The sequence below is a fragment of the Desmodus rotundus genome, chromosome 11 (assembly GCF_022682495.2).
Source record: "Desmodus rotundus isolate HL8 chromosome 11, HLdesRot8A.1, whole genome shotgun sequence".
NCBI classification, from domain to species: Eukaryota; Metazoa; Chordata; class Mammalia; order Chiroptera; family Phyllostomidae; genus Desmodus; species Desmodus rotundus.
This window is the reverse complement of record NC_071397.1, coordinates 88,591,952-88,612,360: the sequence shown is the minus strand read 5'-3', so window position 1 is coordinate 88,612,360 and position 20,409 is coordinate 88,591,952. Positions and strand designations below refer to the sequence as shown.

General features: G+C 39.0%; 1 protein-coding gene across 2 annotated transcripts in view; it reads left to right on the top strand.

Moving 5' to 3' along the window:
* The window catches only part of SHPRH (SNF2 histone linker PHD RING helicase), a 73,202-nt gene that overhangs the window by 37,353 nt on the left and 15,440 nt on the right, over positions 1-20,409 (top strand). For both annotated transcript variants that reach the window (XM_024551945.4, XM_053913825.2), the window contains exons 18-25: positions 541-683; positions 3,839-4,012; positions 4,302-4,364; positions 5,383-5,608; positions 7,622-7,765; positions 10,151-10,252; positions 12,442-12,513; positions 15,353-15,541. In XM_024551945.4, the coding sequence (XP_024407713.2) occupies positions 541-683; positions 3,839-4,012; positions 4,302-4,364; positions 5,383-5,608; positions 7,622-7,765; positions 10,151-10,252; positions 12,442-12,513; positions 15,353-15,541 (1,113 nt within the window). The remainder of the gene's footprint in view (positions 1-540; positions 684-3,838; positions 4,013-4,301; positions 4,365-5,382; positions 5,609-7,621; positions 7,766-10,150; positions 10,253-12,441; positions 12,514-15,352; positions 15,542-20,409) is intronic.

Genomic DNA, 20,409 nt, shown 5'->3' with positions numbered 1-20,409 from the left:
TTTCCTTTTATGAAATTAGTAGCAAAGTCTAAAGAGGAGGCCACAAAAAATACATTCTCATTTCCTTTTTTATTTTTACCAAATACTCCTCATTTTGTTCTTCCTAATTCATTAATTATTTAATATTCAGGCATAAAATTTTCTTAGTTATCACAGACTATTCATAGAGTAGAATCTAGTTCAGTTAGTTGAGTATTAGCATGTCTTTATATTGAGAAAGAAACCTGTTACCTTTTCACACGTGTGGAGTGAGTACGGAATTTTCGTTTCGGTAAAGTATTTTTAGCACAGCTTTGTTACACAAGTGTGCACAGCAAGTTCCCATGCATCCAGAGCAGTGAGGAAGCAGGTTTTCTCTGTAATTGTATGATGCAAAAGTTGTACTCACCTACTGAATATAGAGAAATGTATACAACTCCCTTTGGAGGAGCGTTTATCACTGCCTTTGCGTTTTTCACAGCAGATAGAAATGGTAGAAACAGTGCTGGCAACATAGTGAGCCCTGCAACATTAATTGATGAGCACTTGTCTATTTTACAGATTTATTCTAATTCTCCTTGGTGGCTAAACGTGATCCACAGAGCAATAGAATTTTCTATTGATGAGGAGCTTGTTCAACGAGTGCGAAATGAAATAACCAGCAACTACAAGCAACAAACTAGCAAGCTTTCTATGGCAGAGAAGTAAGAACGTAGTGCAAAGTAGAATACTGTAGGAGTAGCACCCCAGATACTCAGCTCATTTGGGATTAAGAGGCACAATTAAATGTAGGAACATACTGTGATTATGAACATCTGGATTTTATATGCCATTAAGAGTACACTTCAAACCACAATATTAGGTATAAGTCTAAAAGAGAAACCTTTTTCCCCATGTATTAGTCATTTAAAAATATTCTCTTTTTTACTGCTTTTCTTTTAAAAAAAATTTGAAGTATTTTCTTTGTATCTTTGTTGGACTAGTTTCTTAAGCAAATATTTGAAATAGACTTTGCTTTGGAGAATTTTGTCCTTGGGATAAGAAAGTAAGGCATTCATACTTCCCTGTATAGTCCATTCCCTAAGTTCTAAGCGTCATGGTGCCACAGGGGCGGGTTTTACATTGTAGAGTTCCCTGCTCTCTCTTCCCCAGCTTTCTTCTCATCAACACATACCGTTCTTCAGCATTCATAGGTAAAGTGATTGTTGATCTAGATGTAGAAACAGTGAATAAGTATTCCCAAAGGACGGATTTATTCTTTAAATCAGAAGTACTGTCGGTGGCATGACCCCAAGGAATCTCTGCCTGCTGTGGGGAGTCCAGGTGTTGTGGCAGAACTGCTGATTCTAGGTGGGGGACCAGAGAGAGCACTTACCAAGTCTTAGATCACGTCCCAGCAGTAAGATCAGCCTTGGGGTTAACGTTAGTTTGCAGTGAAGAACTCAGCGCTAGAATATCTTTGAAATGTTTTAAAGTGTTCTAATTTACTCTTCTAAAAATTGTTCCGGATGTCTGCTAAAACCCTGAAGAGATATGCTACATTTTCCACACGTCATTATCACTTGGATGTAATTTATTGCAATTACCTCTTCCCCACACAGAACCTGCTGGGCTGCTGCTTTCTGAAATACGCGCAGTGCGTTAGATTCTGAGTGCACTTCTTCTTTCCGTGTTAAGCTCAAGAATCACTGCTCCAGAATAAGTTGTCATTCATGGCGTGGTTCATTTTATCCAGTTGAAACACTGTATCCTGCCCTGACCAGTGTGGCTCAGTAGGTTGGAGGTCGTCCTGCAAAGTGAAAGGTCACTGGTTCACTGGTTCAAAGGTCAGGGCACATGCCTAGGTTGCAGGTTTGGTCCCTGGTCAGGACACATACAAGAGGCCACCCATTGATGCTTCCCTCTCACGTCAGTGTTTGTCTTCCTCTCTTTTCTCCCTCCCTTCCCCTTTGTCTTAAAACACACACACACAACTGCATCCTAAAATGTTCTGCCAACAGTGTAGAATCAGCTGATAAGAACACATAAAATATCTTGAACTTGTTTTTCTTAAATCATACAGAAATTACTTAAAAGTTGTAAATCCCATATTAGAACATATCTCCTATTCTTTGAGGTCCCAGGGCTGTAAAAGGACCAATAGGAGATGTAAAATGAACCATTAATATTATATAAGCATCCTTTAAAAACAAACAAAAAAGTTAGACATAAATAGAAAGTAATAAAACACATTAAGGTATCTCAAAAGCCAGACTATTTGTGTTTGCTTGTTAATGAATCTTGGGAAAGGCTACATAGCTTAGTGATTAAGAGCACAGGTAGGTTCTCAAGTCAGATTGCTCGTGTTCATGTCTCAACTCCATCACTTACTGGCTCTGTGACCTTGGGAAAGAAATATAATCTCTGTGCCTTAGTTTTTCATCTGTAAAACCACACAACATTGTTGTAAGGATTCGAAAATTAATATTCATCAAGTGCTACTTAAAATGGTACCTACTGTTTGGTATGGTGCTTAAGAGTTACCTTCTATTGCTGTGTGTTCTGCTCTTTCATTTAAAGGGCCTGCAAGAGAGAACATTGCTAAGACTTGTTAAATGCTGATCTGTGATAGTTTTCAGGCCCTAGTCACATGGCTCAGACATGAGTTAGTAAAGAGAAATCTTTTCAAAGCCACTTCTTTCCTTTGGTTCAAAAGTTAATTACTGAAGAGTGATTTAAATTTTTAATAAGTTAGAAAGAAAAACAGTTGCTTTCTTTGTGTGAGCTTTGTTCAATTATCACTACGCAAATTCTTTTAGAAATTACTCAACAGCTAGTTTGTGTCTGTTACATACGCTTCTTTAAAAAAAGGCTATGAGCGATATGATCTAATTCTTACCTTCTAAAATTTAGTTTAATAAGACAATACCCATGAATAATTTGAGAAAAGTGAGTATGGATAAAAACTGAACATAACAAAGTATAAAATGAATTATATTTGTAATAAATTCCATGGACAGAAAGGAACAGACCTATGTTGTGAAATGGTGGAGCCTTCAGGAAGAACAGCGAGCTCTCGTGAATAATTTGAACAGAAAAGCATATGGCGTTTTAAGGAGAAAGATATACTCTTAAAAAGCAAACAGATTGTTTGTATTTTCCATTTTCTAATTTCTTGTTATTCTGGGCTTTCTTTTTCCTTTCATAAATCTGTATGCACATATCCATAAATTTTTTTCTTAGCCCTTTCACCCATAGTTTATCAAAATAGTTAAGATCATTGTTTGGGTTTAACTCCTAACTCTGCCACATAGTAACAAATTAATTTCTTAAGCTTTTTCCATAATGTGGGCATAGTGTTCATTGGTATTATATAGAAGAAGTGCTTGGCAGATTGCCCTGATATATAGTAAATGCTTAATAAACTATACATATGCATACAATCTTGTAACAATTAACATATCTCTTGGCTATTTTGCTTTCTTCCCAGTTTTCTGTCTTTATCTTTCCTCCTGCAGTCACCTCCCCACATAGAGCCAGGATGTCCAGAGGGACACCTGTAGTCAGTCAGCATTAAAAAGAAAGAACATGGGATCGTGATCTTTCAAAGACATCTGAGGCAGAGACAGAAGATTTGGGGTACTGTTTTCTAGTTCCTGGGAGCAAGGACTATCAGACTTTCTATAGTAGACAATCCAATGTTATTTTTCCTTGTCTACCAGTAGATACCTGTAGAATACACTCTTAAGGTAAACTCACTAAAGTGTGACTAGGTAAAATGTTACATTGTTTGTTTAGCAACCATTTTCTGATTTTGAAGATACTGACCTACGATTCATTTCATTTCTTTGTGTTGTGTTTGGTGCTGATATGGAATTAGGTTCCGAGATTGCAGAGGTCTTCAGTTCTTACTGACGACACAAATGGAAGAACTAACTAAATTCCAGAAGCTAGTAAGAGAGGCTGTAAAAAGCCTGGAGGCACCTCCGTCTCGTAGCGTTATTGAGTCTGCAACACTCTGCCACCTCCGACCAGCCAGGCTTCCTCTCAACTGGTAGGTACTAGGGGAAATCAGTCAATAGATTGGCATCATTCCATTAAGCTAGATTTCCCATAATAAAAGTTTTTTCATTCGAATTCAAACAGAAGTAGAGATGTATTATTGATATAACTTGAAAAAAGAAAAAACTCAGTGACCACATACTGAAAACCTATTTTTTCCCCTAAAATGGCATGTCTGTTAAAAAGAAAAAGTAAGGTGTAGAATACTAAGCCTTTCTTAGAAATTACCTGATTGCTGCTTATGTTTGTGAACATTTCACTGACAGTTTCTCCTTTTCCAGCTGTGTCTTTTGCAAGGCTGATGAATTGTTCACAGAGTACGAATCGAAGCTGTTTTCTCACACGTAAGTTCCCTGATTATTTCCCATCAGGACAGTGAGACATTTACAAGAGTGATGTCTTAAATTAGAAGACTATATTTTCCTTACCGTAATCTTATATATTTTTTCTCTTATTAAGTCAGTTCACTAGACTTTGGCATTTGATCACTTAACATGCTCAGTTTTACCCATGAGCAGGCTTAGCCTCAGATGCTCGTGTCGAGTAGCGATGTCTAACAGAGATCGTTTAGGGGAGTAACAGGCTCTCGAGTCCAACGTGTTTGAACTCAGATCCCTGCCCGCTGGTGTGAGCAAATCGCTTCTCTAAGCCTCGGTAATTGCATTTATGAAACACATACAATAACAACATGTGCCTCACTGAATTTTTTTGAACATTAAATAGGAAAATGCTTGTTATTGCCTAGCATAGTGTTTGATACATGGTTAATGTCCTATAAAATGTCAGCTCTCATTATTAATATACTTTATCCAACACAAATTTGAATTATTCATCCTGTGTAAGGAATTAAGCTACTTAGTAAGTACATACAGCCATGATGTTGGCAAAATTATTTCTGTTTTACAAAAATGGAAATTGAGAAAAGACCAAGTTCTGATTGCCTCAAAAAAAGAGAGATTGACAGTGTATTTTTAGATCATCCTGTGGTTTGGGGTTTTTTAGATTTTTTTTTCTTTTTTCTTTTTTTTGCATGGTTGATAGTGATGATAGTCTGTGTTTTGTATTGTTTTAATTCTCAGAGTAAGATTTCAGCCTGGAATTTATAGCCTTTTCTAGATGGTTCTCAAGAAACATGGGTCAAATTTATGATGACTCAAGCATTTTCAGAGTTGCTATAATTTTTTCCAAAGGCTTGCAAATAGGAGCTTATAGGCTCATATAATATAGGCTTTATATTTGTAAAAACTGTTGAAATTTTCATTACTGACCTTGTTTCTCTATTGGCTCTGCCAGTGTGACTTTTGTGGTGCTTTTCTACCTGCGGACAGTAGTTACTGTTATTTTGTTCTTACATGTCTTCAGAGTCAAAGGCCAGACTGCAATATTTGAGGAGATGATAGAAGACGAAGAAGGACTGGTGGATGATCGAATACCTACCACCAGCCGGGGTCTGTGGGCAATAAGTGAGACAGAGCGATCTATGAAAGCTCTGCTGTCGTTTGCAAAATCACATAGATTTGATATTCCATTCATTGATGAAGGAAGCACTTCGATGGATCTCTTTGAAGCTTGGAAGAAGGAATATAAGGTCCAGTATTTTGAAACGTTCATCCAATATTAAAAGTCCTCATACTCTGGCTTCTCTTCAGATCGTATAAATCTTTCGCCTTTTACCAATATTAAAAGTTCTCCTTTACCTTCATTTTAATGGCTACTTTTCATTTTCTCTCTTTAGTTTTTAAAAATCTGCTTAGAGACTTGAGGTATTATAATTTCTATTTCCCTGAGATCTGATGATTGTAGTGATGAAAAATAAATACAGTAATACTGAACAGATAAGGAACTTTTATTTATTAAATTGCTCAAAGAAAGTTATTTTTAAAGTTAAAATATATGAAACTTTTTATTTAGCTGTCAAAATAGTCATTCTGTTCTCAGGTTGATCTTATATTGCTAGTCTGTGAAATTAGAGTAGGGATTTTTTTTTCATTTTTCATTTTGTTTTGCTTTGCTCTGTAAATAACAACCAACCATCAACAACTTTGAATGAAGATTGGAGAATATAATATTTCTCATTATACGAGACTAGAAACCATTGTAATTAATAATGTACAAAGTGACCCTTCATAGTAATACTTTAATAATTTTGTTATATTGTAACTATGTCTTTGAGATGAGATTCTAGAACTCATTATGAATTTTTCTTATATATTTGAATTTATTGATTTATTATCCTACTTTGAAGGTGAAATGGGTGAGGGAGTGAAAGAAGTGTTTTATTTATAATTCCATTTAGTATCTTTTTTAATCTAAAGTTCTTGATTTTTAGAAAAGACTTTATTTATTTATTTTTAGAGAGAGTGGACGGGAAGGAGAAAGAGGGAGAGAAACATCAAGGTGTGGTTGCCTCTCAAACACCCCCCTGCTGGGGACCTGGCCCACAACCCAGGCATGTGCCCTGACTGGGAATCGAACTGGCATCCCTTTGATTTGCAGGCCCATGCTCAGTCCACTGAGCTACACCAGCCAGGGCAAGTTCTTGCATTTTAAAGCTGGATAAAAATATCTATACAGAAAAAGAAAGCATGCTGTCTATAATACCAGTTCATATGTTTGATAAATTTCAACACTTCTGTAGTGTTGAAATCATTGGTTTGTAATCATTTTTTTTTCACATTACTATTTTAATGCAAAAGCACATTAACAAGATTAATTACACCAAGCCATGAAAGAAGCTACTACTGTATGGTGTCCACTTGGCCTTGTGTTCTTCCGTGGGGTCCAGTTTGGCCACAGGTTCCGTGTCAGAGAGACGTTTATCGTGTAGTTCTCCCAGAACTGCGTGCTTTCCTTCCCCACAGCATTGCAGGCAGCTCTTTCGCAGCAATATAAACGAGTGAGCTACTGCCGCACGCGTAGGCCAGCGTCTGCCGCAAGGTAGGATGTTAGTGAAGAAGGCGTATCAAAACTTTTAAAGTAATTGATGCCACTTCTGTAAATTTCAAAAACATATACATCCAGGTTATTAAGGGTGTGTAGCTTAGTATACGGCAATGAAAAGTGTGGAATAATAAGCCCAACTCAGAATGATGGTCACCCCATTTTGAGGGGTCGAAGGAAAAATGTGTGAGGAAAGGGTAATACAGTTGAGAAAGGAACACAGAGGCTTTTTCTAAGAAATTGGTATTGTTTTCTTTCTTAAATTGGATGATGGCACTCACTCGTGTATTTTAGTATTCTCATTTTCATATGTACATGTCATTTTAAATATGTGAAATACTTTATAATAAAAAATAGTTCTTTAAAAACAAAGCAGAGATTCCACCAGCCTAGTATTGAGCTATAAAGATCTTAGGTCAGTGGTAGGGTACTCTGTTCTAAGAATCTAAAAAGGCAGCATTCTGCAGTGTCCTGTGGATACTGGCAGTTGTACTTTCTTATCCTAAAAATGGCCTAAGACTTGCTGGTACTTTAGACACAATAAAAAAGTGGATATGTCATAAGACCTCACTGAAGACTTTTCACCAAGGCACGTCTTGGTGGTTTTAACCAGTTTCAGTTGTGTGCGTTACCAGTGTCTTTGTCTTTTCTGTCCCTCCAGTTGCTTCATGAGTATTGGATGGCTCTGAGGAATCGTGTGTCTGCCATTGATGAACTGGCCATGGCGACAGAGCGTCTAAGGGTTCGGGACCCCAGGGAGCCAAAGCCCAGTCCGCCCGTTCTTCACATCATCGAACCGCATGAGGTAATGTGCACGGAAACCACAGAGGGCACAGCACATAGGCGTCACACAAATTCAGCATTCACAGGAGAGAGAGTCAGGGCAGCGGTCTCTTCAACAAGTATGTATTTAATCACTCTCTCAGCTTGACCCAGGCCAAAAGTGGTCAACGATGAGCAATTTTATATCGAATACTCGCTCAAAATTCACCATTTTGGTGCATTTGTCTCTCTCCAGATTGCATATTCATCTATGTTTGAACACCTCCTATGTGCCAAAAGCTAAAAGATATTCTTGGGCAGTTGTGAGGCATGCGTTCTATTACATCGGTTTTATCAGAACTAGAAAAATCTTCCCAAAGGACAACCAAACCCGCGTCAGTGTTTGCCTTTGCTAATGAAGAGTAGACATTGACAACTTACCTTCTAATGAGTCCCTTTATTTCTCAGGGTTAAAAAATAACCCCACCAACCTTTTCTCTTCCATATTGACAATATTAATTTTCATTAATAATTTATTTTTATTCCTTTTGTGTGTTTAATCTTTTAAACTTTTTCTTCAATAAAGTTTGGAGACTGTAACTTGGAAAAATTGGTAATATTCATGATATACTACTTTACTTTTAAAATAGAATTGAGAATAAGTGTTTTCTATGAAAACAAATTCCTCTTTATTTTACTTATTTATTTATTAGGCTATTATATTCTCCTGAGGGAGGCCATAGAGAGGGTGGGGGCGTGGAGATTCTTCTCTGGATTTCCTGAAATCACTGTGGCCTGAGTAGCATATTATCTCATTTTTCTTTATCCCATGGATGTATTACTGAAGAATGGTACACAAATAGAATTTTGGTTGATTTCTGTTTTAATCTGACTTCAAGTAGGAAAGCTTCCTGTGTGAAGCAGTTCTAGACTTTGGGTCAAGATGGAGGTGTGGGTGAACACAGCTCACCTCCTCACACCACCACAGAAAAAATTACAACTAGACTACAAAACAAGTACCAACCAGAATCATCAGAAAATCAAGTCAAATGGAAGTCCAGTAACCAAGGAATTAAAGAATCACTTTCATCTGGCTGGGTAGGAGGGGCAGAGAAGCAGAGAGGCGCAGAAATGTGGAACGGGCTGTCCCACACCCATGTGTGGTGGGTAAAAATCGGGGGGGATACCTTGGGAGTGAGGGACCCCAGCCCTACACTAGACCACCCAGCGCAGGGTTCCAGGGCCAGGAAGATAAGTCCCCATAAGTTCTGGCTATAAAAACCAGTGGTGGTTGGGGTGGTGGAAGAAACTCTGGAATTCTCAGGAGTCTCCTCTTAAAAGGCCCACAGTGGACTTAGGACTTACAAAGACTCACTCAATCTTGGCTTCAGCACTGGGCAGCAGCTGGAAGGTCACCAGTGACATACAGAGAGAAATTGAAGTATCTGACATCAGGGCAAGTGCCAGGGGACAGCTTCCTCCCAGACAAAACTCCAGAGGCCAGGCAGTGGCATTGTCCCCTTTCTGAGCTCTTGCCCAAACAGAGCCACAGAGTGGCAACACCATGTCGAGACTGGCATCAACCTGGTTCTCACAGATTGTCCCGCCCTGGCGATTACCTAAGGCTCCACTCCATCCAACTTACTGGTGTACTTTCCTACAGTAGGCCACACTACTAAGTTGGGGAGTCAAAGCAGCTCTATCTAATATATGGAAGCAAACACAAGGAGGCTGCCAAAATGAGGAGACGAAGAAATATGGCCTAAATGAAAGAAAAGGAGAAAACTCCAGAAAATGAACTAAACAGAATGGAGATAAGCAATCTCTCAGAGGCAGAGTTCAAAATACCGGTTATTAGCCTGCTCAAGGAACTCATTAGGTACTTCAACAGCATAAAAAAGACATAGGCAGAAATAAAGGTTACACTAAGTGAAATAAAGAAAAATTTATAGGGATCCAACAGTGGAGTGGAGGAAGCCAGGATTTAATCGGTGTGGTAACATAAGGAAATAAAAAACATTCAATCAGAGCAGCAAGAAGAAAAAAGAATCCAAAAAAACAGAGATGGGCTAAGGAGCCTCGGATAACCTAAAATGTACCAACATTTGAATCATAGGGGTTTCGGAAGGAGAAGAGAAAGGGCAAGAAATTGAAAACTTATTTGAAAAAATAATTAAAGAAAACTTACCTAATTTGGTGAAGAAAATAGACATACAAGTCAATTCTACATTGAATTTTCTATAAAGCAAAAAATATCTACATTTCCTTTTGAAATATATTATCTCACATACATTTTGCTAATTTGAGTTTTCATATGTCAATGGGTTTTCTTAAAAGAGGACACATTTATGTTATTGAAGGATTATGCGTGTTTAATATAATTTTAATCATTGTTCTGGTAGAGAATAAAGTTGTTTGTTTTTTTTAGGTGGAACAAAATCGGATAAAGCTACTAAATGATAAAGCTGTTGCTACATCACAGCTTCAAAAAAAACTTGGGCAACTTCTTTACCTAACGAACTTGGAAAAGGTATCATTTTAAAAGATACTGTATATCAATAAACCACTTTAGTGACTCCATTTAATCTTTTAGTCCCATAATTAACGGTACTGGATTTTTTAAATCAGTGTTTTATTTGTTTTTGTTAGTTATATGAGTCAGAATACTACCTACATCTGCAATAGCTACAAATATCACAGAAGATGATGAAGATCTATAAAAAATATGATACACTTAATATGAAGGTGTGTGCTCTGTAGTATAGAACAGTGTAAACAGGTCCAACAAAAATTACAGTTATATAAATCATGGATTAGCCCTGGCTGGTGTAGCTCAGTGGATTGAGCACCAGTCTGCGAAACTGAAGGGTCGCCAATTCGATTCCCAGTCAGGGCACATGCCAGGGTTGCAGGCCAGGTCCCCAGTGGGGGCCACATGAGAGGCAACCACACATTGGTGTTTCTTTCCCTCTCCTCCCTCACTTCCCCTCTATGTAGAAATAAATAAATAAAATCTTTAAAATAAATAAATCATGGATTATTCTTGTGACATATAAATATTTTTAATGGTGTTTCCTGTGAATGAGATAAGAAAATGCTCATGTTAAAGAGTTGAGACAAAAAAAATAACTAAAATTATAAATGGAACATAATTTCATTTTTTGTGATTATGTTTATTTGAAGTAAATAAAGAATAATGAAAATAAGTTTTTGACATTTAATTTTTCTGGTATTCAACAAATAGTACTCAGCACCTGCTATATAATTATGCATTGTGCTAGGAGTTTGAAATAGATTCGGTTCCTGGCCTCAAGGAATTTTAAGTAATTTGATTTGGGCATATCATAGGGACTAGAACAAGTAGTGGTTAATGAGGTATTAGCAGTTCAACCAAACTTGACAGATTAAAGGCAAATAAGTCACTTGGAGCAGAATGGACTGCGCTTAAGAGTGCAGCAGAAACTTGAAGGTTAACATGTTGTGTTGGCAGTCAGCTTTTTTCAATGTCAGGGGCTGGGAAAGCTCCAGTGGGACTCAAATCTTAAAGAAGGTCACCAGAAGAAGTTCTCTGAACTCTATTAGGCAACCACATAGACTCTTTTATGGAGAGTCTACTGCTTGCTGGGGATCCCACTTCTTTATAGAAGAAACAGGTATTGGCAAGCTATCGCTCCTAGTAGCCAAAATGTGAAAACAACCTAAGTGTCCACGGACAGACGCATAGATAAAGCAGGCGTGGTATGTATATATTGAAATACTGTTCAGCCATTAAAAAGAATGAGATCTTGCCATTTTTGACACAGTGGGTGGGCCTTGAGGGCATTATGGGAAGTAAAATAAGGCAGAAAAACAAATACCATCTAATCTCACCTTTATGTGGAATCTAATAAAAATAACAACAGAACATGAAGAATAAGTCTTGGGACATAATGTACTGCCTGAGACTGTAATTAATACTGTGTCCCATATGTGAAAGGTGCTAAGAGAGTCAAGGATAATCAGGAACAATCGTTTTAAAAAACTATTTGGTTAGTGAAACCACAGACTTAAAAAGTTCAGTGATCTATCAGTCTAATTTACTTCCCTTTATGTTTTCTTCAGTTTTAAAACCTGTCCATTCGATGACTTTTTTGAAGCCCTTCTAATTTTTGAAATAGTTTTAAGGAAATTTTGAGACACTGCGACACTTCACCATAATTCCCAGACTTAGATAGGTCTCAAATCAGTGATATTTCTAATTTCTAGTTATTGGCTTTGCCTCAATGAGATTAGGAAGAGCACTGAGAAGAAACCAGCATTAATGAGGAGTTACGTAAATGAATGCTGCCTCTCCCCGTGTCTGCGAGCCCATGCTAAGCAGACATGCAGAATATATAATTTCTTTACAACAAAATCTAGTTTGAAAATAAAATTTGAGAATTTAGCTAAGTTATACTTTTCATTTTGCCTACTGTGGTGATCACAACTGCAGTACTATAACTTTAAAGTCCTGTGGTAAAAATTGCTTCACTTTTTTTGTTCACTTCTTGAGTGAATATTACTTGTAAATCCCAGGAATGATAGTATTAGGTAATAATATGTAAATTATTAGGTCATCTCAATTATCAAGCTATTAAAATTGCAGTTGCCAGAAATTACTTCTATAAATGAATTGTAAAATATGTATCAAGTTTTAAAATGAAACTAACATATTTTCAAATTCTTCTCTTTTTTGGATAGTCTCAAGACAAAACGTCAGGAGGTATTAATCCAGAGCCTTGTCCAATCTGTGCTCGGCAGCTGGGAAAACAGGTACAGCTATAATAGACATCACTTGCCTTTCTAAAACACTTTACGGTTCTCAAAGACTTACACCTTCATCCTCTCCCCACCTGCCCAGCCACCTCTCTCTCGACGACTTTGTATGCAAGGCAAATAGTATCTTTGTCTTAAAGTCGGGGCCGAAGTTGCACTGACCTGTTTAGTGCCAGCATATGTTTGAGCGATGTTTTCCGTAAGTGAGGTGAAAACATACTTCTAGGATAACTCCATCTTTTTGATTAAAGATGCATAGCTTTGAATACTGTTTCCAGTCACAAGATTGGGTCTAGATCATTTGACTTTGTCAGTTTAACATGGTTATTTGGTAATTATACAGAAATGTAATATAGCACACACTGATTTACTTAAGAAAGTATTTCAAAGGTACAGTAACATAGCTTTTACTTAGCATTATTAAAATCTAGTAATACCAGGATTTAAAGTACAAATAATAGCAATCCTAGGCGAATTGAGACCATTATGACAGTTAAGTGTATTTCTTTGTATGTTAGTATACAGAGGTCTGTAAATTCGATGGCATGTTATTCTCCTCAGTGAGAGGAAAAAGTTCTTAGTTTTACCCTACCAACTTTGATCTTTGAAACTACAAATTCCAGCTTTGTATGGTCAGTATCTATGATATCAGGATATTCATTGCTTTTCAAAATTTGAAAGGTAAGTTTATTACTATTAAATCAGTAAGTGTTCTTGGGAGTTTTTTCCTCTGAAACGGAGAGTGGGAAGTTGAATACACGAGTTCCACAGTCTGACCAGCAATAACCAGAAAGAAAGTACCTTTAGCCCTGGCCGGGGAGGAGGAGGGGGCGCCTGTGAGTTGGAATGTAAACCAGAAGGTCACCGGTGCTATCCCTGGTCAGGGCACACACCTGGATTGTGAGTTCAGTCCCAGGTTGGGGCGCAGGCGAGAGGCAACCCATCGATGTTGGTCTTCCGCTCTGCTTCCCTTCCCCTCTCTCTAAAGTCAATCAGCATGTCCTCAGGTGAGGACTTAAAAAAAGACCTTTTGTCTTTAGTTTCCATGATTTATGAAGTAGGTAAGATTTTTAAAGGATACTTTATTGGTAATAAATGTTAAAGGGACAGATACTACATTGGAAACTGAGTGGAAGAATAGTGATGTACATATACTGGTAATTTCTGATAAAAGTCAGTGATAAAAATGTGATATAACTTCTGGTTAAAATGGAAAGGATCGTGGTATAAGTATAGTTTCTTTGATTTTAGTTTTGGTGAGATTCATGTGACCAAATTGTCTCAGAAATTTTATTTAATTTTTGTCCTAAACATTTCCAGTTTTTAAAGTTCTTTTATATACATTTAATTATAGCAGAACCCAGGTCTCCTAGACTTAGGAGTTCATACTGGATTACAACAACAAAATATCCCTTTTCTAACTCTGTTTATATCCCAGATCTGTAGGAACTCCAGAACCTTTCCATTTAGCGCTCCAGTTCTCCCCCCTCCTCCCTCGAAGAGCCTGTTGGAGATAACTCACAGGCACAGGCTACTGCCCCGGGACAGTGCCATTCCTGTTCCTCTGGGTGGGCCATTTCAATCAACTTCTCGGCACTCCTCAGGCTCTGGTGCCAGATGTCTCTGGTTTCTCCTCCTGTGCAGATGGACCTGTCCTGCTCTTCAGCTTGTCCATCTGAGCCCTTACGTCTGTACAGGTCCTCTCAAGTAGAGGACATGCCCTTCGTCCCCAGCGGCACTGCAGGTGCACAGGGTACAGAACAGTGCTTCTCCGTCTGTGGAAACGCCAGTGACACAGCCCTTTCACTTCCGTCAGCCTCAACTCTTGGGGACTCTGGCACAGTTCCTTGGGAGCAGAGGTGCAGCTGGAGAGCAGCCTGAATGGCATCAGCTGTGAATCTTGAATAACCCCTTCTCATTCCCAGTCACTGTTTTAAAACCAAGCGTATAGACCAAGTTTTCTCTACCTTAGTTTGGGTTCTTTTCCAAGGGGCTTCCTAGTCTATCCCGCAAAGTACCTCGGGAAGGCCAGGTGCACACCATCATTCCATACAAGTTCATACACATCGTAGCTTAGGCCTTAGGAGCATTTCACTCAAAGTACCTCTCCGTTTGTATTATCGTCATTGGTTTTCACCAGGTAAAAAGGTTAAATAATTAGCAGAAGATGTCAGAGCTTTTAGAACTGACAACTCAATTAAATGTAATGCCCTTTTACACCCCCTCCCACTGCCGAAAAGGGGAGGAGTCCCCAGAATATGCTCCAGAATGTATTATTGTACCGTCCTTGAAATACAACAAGGGGATTTTCAAAAATAACTTTTTATTTGTTTACTTGGGAATTTTTTTTAACGTATCCAGATCACTTTTAAACTAAATTGAGTTACCGGCCTGTCTGATTCCCTATATAATAAGTGCTTTAACATGTGAAAGTCTAAATCTGTTTAATAAGTTGCATAGACTGTATTGAGTATGATATTCAAATTAATGTTCTTCTTAGTCCCTATATGTCTACCATTGGAGTACTGAAGGGGTGGTTCAAATTCTTCCTAACTACTGAAACGAGAACCCCAACTAATAAAATAACAGTGACCCTCTGACTATTGTGCTTACTATTAGGGTGAGCAGAACTAAAGACCATGAAAGTGTACTCTGGTTGGATTTAAAAATCGTTCATTTAAACGTACAACTTAGCTTTTATGACTTAAAGAATATTAATATCATGAAATATTTAGGAACTGAAATTACGACTCCCTCCTCCTTTTGGCGTGTGTACAGAGTGGAAGGCGTCTTTGGCAGCATCTCACTGGGGCGGGTTCTGTGCTTCCTTTTGCAGTGGGCGGTCCTGACCTGCGGGCACTGCTTCTGCAACGAATGCACTTCTATTATCATCGAGCAGTACAGCGTGGGGTCTCACAGAAGCTCCATCAAGTGTGCCATCTGCCGCCAGACCACCTCTCACAAAGAAATCTCCTATGTCTTCACCTCAGAGAAAGCCAGCCAGGAAGAGGACATCCCTGTGAAGGTGAAGTTGGTTAAGAACATGTAGTGGCGTAGTCAGAGCAGTCAGGAAGTAAAGATCAGAACAGGGCTGGGAATGTGTGCAAACCACTGTTGTCTGGCCATGGACACACCGCCCGAAAGCCGCCACTTCCCCGTCTCCCCTCTCCCTTCTCCTGCGGGAGGAGCACAAGAACACGTTCTCCATCACAGTTAGCAATAGTCCTGCCCACTGTGGCAAAAAAGGAACTTCTTAGAATTCCAGTTCCCTGCTATTTGCTCTAGTATTTCTACAAATAGAGCTCTGGGTAGTGTAGAGCTTTATTTAAAGAAAGCTTCTTCCTCATTTTTCATGTAGGCTTGGATATCAGGGGAAAAGGATGTGCCTGACCAGGCTGAAGGAGAAAACAGATTGGTGGCCAAAGTTAGTGCTCTTTCGCATGGCACGGATACTATTTCAGGGTGCAGCTGAAACTTGGCTTCATTTTCCCGACTTTTTTCTCCCAGGCTTCCTTCAGAATTTTAAGAAAGTGACTATAATTTGCAATCCAAACAGGATCTGTAACGAGACTTCCTCCCTGAGGGACATTTATTAATGAAAAGCCTGTACTAGACATTTTTGTTCTTTATTTTTCTTAAATGTGTTCTTTTTCCGCTAACCAAACTTAGATGAAAGACTAATAAATACGTGAATGTATGGAGATAGCACAGGACATAGGTCAGAAGGAATCGAGAGAAGCGTGGAGCGTGCTCTTAAGCAAGAGGTGGAAGATTCTTTTTCCTTAATTCCTCCTCCTCTGGTCTTTGATGGTCTCTTCTCACTTAGGTTTAAGGGTTGTATTTTGTAGCAGAATTAACTACAACTCGAAACTGCCTCTTAGGCAGTTTCAGTTAGGATACTAGTATATTAGGCAGTTATTAAGATGCCCCCTCCTGAGAAAACTATAGCTGAATTAAAGAATATCTCATTGCTGTTTATTCCTACTGTTACTTGAGTAAAACCTGAAAATACCAGTCTTGTTGCTCCCTAGAAAATAACAGTGTAGAGAAAATTCGGAGGCAGAATTTGGTTTCGGAGGCTACAGCAGTAGTGATGGTGGCTTGATTATGTTGGTGTCAGCAGAGAAGGAAAGAAGTGGATATATTCAAAAGATATTTAGAGGAAAGTTGATTAGTAAGATAGAATGTTGAAGGGGTTGATGAAGAAGGAGATTTCATAGGTGACCTCCTGGTATCTGATGTGAAAAATCAGGTGGGTAATGGGGCAGCTACTATATTGGGGTACTTGGAAGAAAAGTACATTTAGACATACTGTCTCTGAGGTGCCTAAGATATTCAAGTAAGAACAATCCAACGCAGTGTTAATATGTGGAGCTAGAGATTAAGCAAACAAACTGCGGTCATTGGCATAGGTGATCTTTGCCACCACAAGAGTGAATGAGATTACTTCTGGAAGGGAGTGTAGAAGTGAGCTTTAGATCAGGTCCTGCAGAGCTCCATAACTTTTTAAAGGTGGAATAAAGGGAGCAGAGCTGGGGGGCGGGGGCGGGAGAGGGCTAAGAAGGAGCAACTAGAGACATAATCCAAGAGAATATGCTGCCAGCTTTAATAAGGAGGCAATTATCAGAACTATCCAATGATGCTGAAGGGGGCTGAACACAATATATACTAATTTAGCTAATGAAGGTCATTAATAACGTCAGAAGGAGCTCTGTCGGTGGAAATGGAGGGGCCAAGAGCAGATTGGTATGGAATGAGAAGTGAACAGGAAGTGAGTAAGTAGGAAGAGAAAATGCCCAGCTCTTTCACAAATGTAGCTGAGGAGTGGAAGAATGAGAGTTGTAACCATAGCAGATATTAAGTACAGACAGACTCTGTGTTGTTTTTATTTTGTTTAAGAGGAAAGATTCTTGAGCGTGTTTAATCTGCAGTAAAGAAGGATAGATTTGAACATATGGGAGAGAGAAGGGATAATCTGTAAAAAGACAGGGAGAGTGTTGATGTAGAAAGAGAAGAGAGGTTACTTATTGAAACCAAGTAACAGGTGTAGGTTGGACTCTCGAGCAAATAAGCTATAAGCGAATATGTTCTTTTCAGAGGATAGATGATCTTAATTAGTCATTTTCAGAGAGGACAGGTATTCAGCACTCAGATGTGACTGTAGACGTGGGTGACCCAAGTGAAGTGCAGGAAAAGAGTTCTGGAAGACGAAGCGGTAAGACTGAGTGCTGAAGGGTCGTCCAAGTGGGCATTATACAATATCTCAAGTTGGCTACCTCATGCTACTCACCACTCGGAGAACTGCCCTCCTTCTCTGTCTGTCGCCTGCTCTTCCTTTCTTCCCACTCCTGCGGTTTCTCCCTCCCTTGCCTGGTCATAAAAATAGTCTTCCCTAGCCCTCTCTCTCTCTATCTCTTCCTCTGGCCTCAGGCATCCCAAGGGCCACAGATGGCATCTGTGGCTAAGAAGGGCTGCTGACTCGTAGATGAAAGCATTCCCGGGACAGGGAACGGCATAGGAAAGAACTGCTGTGTCAGGCCTAATGCACTGAGGGTCAGGAAGCGATTGCTCTGGCTACCAGTAAACAGCCCAGTCTCTGTGAAACTGAACCATGGAGCCCATCAAGCCTCACAGCTGCTTGTCCTGTGGCAGCTTTCCTAGACACCTGTCCTTCGGACAGGACAGTGCCACGTGTTGTCCTGTTGGGACAGGAACATCCGTGTACAAATGTGTTTATTGTGCTCGGACTTCTTCCTGTCTTTCATGGGTATTGATGAACACACGAATTCGTAGAAGCCTCTTGTAAAAAGTTAGAAGACTGCAGGACTCACTAAAGTTAATTTCTCTTCTGTCATAGATGCGTATATACTTGTATTTCCTTCCCATTGTGTAACATGACTGAATATCGTACCTGTCACGCAAGCAAGGTTTACCCCTCTCCCACATCCTCGCCTTGCCCTTTGCTGCCTTTACTTTTGCTTCTCATGTCTTTCCTGTCATCATTTCTGTCTGCCACTTCTGCCACTTGTCCCCTTTTCTCCTGCCACATTTCGGCCCTGGTGTCTGCCACCTCTGCTTGCAGCGTCAGCTTAGTGCTCTCCCAGACTGACTGCACTCTTCTGTCTAACGCTCTCCCACTGGACGGTCGCATCGTCTGCCGTGGAGTTGAGGGTGTGATCAGGTATTTAAAAAGATGGCTCTGGGTGAATAATCTAGGCATTGTTTTCAAATTTTGTAACTATTAGATCCAACTATTTCTAAATTTAGGGTTTTATTTATTATTGATTATCAAATTCCTGATCTTTTTATTAAACAACCCTGAGAAGTAATTTTTTTTATTTCATTACAGTTTTTGTATTATCTAAAATGTTTATTTCACTGTACACCAACAGTTGAGACTCTTGGACATAATAAATAATATAATATATCATATGTCATACATAGTGCTTAATTATGTGGCTGATTTCAGATAATAGATATTTGAAAAAACATAAAAGTAGTATTAAATAACATAAGACATTTTTTCTACTGGTAATTTATAGTGTAAGGAATTCCGTTGATTGACCATAGAAATAAATGGAACACTGAGGTCACAAGTGTTCTCTTTAGTGGATACATGGAAGTGAGAGACTGTACCTGCCCTAACGGCAGTGTGACAGTATTCCTAAATGACCCTTGGAACACACCGGGCATTTCACGGAGTCAACAAAATTCCCCTTGCAAGTTCTGACAACGGCCAGCATTCTGGACGCTGAAGTAGGCCTCCTGGCAGAACATGTGCCCACGTGGCATGTTCCCTGTGTCCTGAGCTTGGCTAGGTTTCATGTGAAGCATTTTCTGAGTGGCATCCCTGACCCTGTAATAGATGAGGTTTTTATGTCGTAAGAAGTTTCTGCCCAGGAGAAAATACACTACAGGGATGTAGTCACCACAAGCAGCCGCCTTCCCACCATCCCACCCCCGTGCCCAGGGCTTCACCTTCTCACACTTTGGAGTGTCTAATAATTCACTGGCCTGCTTTTTAGAATAAATGTTTTTTCAGGCCCATTCCCACAGGTTTTGCCTTAGTTGATAGGGGATTCATTTTTAACAGGTAAATCTACTGACAATTGATATGTTTTATGCAGCCTTTTCTGTAGGGGAACAAAATACTGTATTTCTGCCTTCAGACTCCCAGAGAAACCTAGAAATACCATATGTCAGACTCTATGTGTAGAATCATGTTGCTTCCTTTCCTTTTGTTTTTTGTTTTTTGTTTTTTTTTTGGTTGGGGGGTGGTTCTGTTCAGTTGGTTCAGAGGTGACTTGTGAAAAAGAAGTCTTGTACATTCTAAACATAATTAAAATAAACATCTATGTGGAAAAAACACTGTAAAATTTTGACTGAGTTTAAAGTTGGCAGGATATTTGGGTAAATACAATCCACAAATGATTCTATTTAAATATAGTTATACTTGAACATTAACTGGTAACTTTAGAATGCAGTTGTGTGTTTTTGTTATAAATGCCATGGGTAGATATATTAATAATTACAAAACCAGTTTCTATCACTGGACAAATTAGCACTTGCAGTTCTGAACTGTTGTTAGTGTGGTGTCGAAGGGAACAGCAGCCTGCGATAACTTGAACCTGCAATGGCGACTTCTACAATTTAAGCCATAAAGTATCTTTATTAAATTGCCTTTATGAAGAACTTACACTCTGTGGAGTGTAAACTTCATTAAAATGTGGAAAAGACATTGTTTCTGAGGTGAGGACTTTGTCTTACTCAGTAGAGTGTCCCCGACGTCTAGAGTCATGCTTGGCGTGTAACAGGGACTCAATGGATAGACGGGTGCATGGGTGGACGGACAGACGATTGAATAGTATTTCATATAATATCCCTAAGACCCTT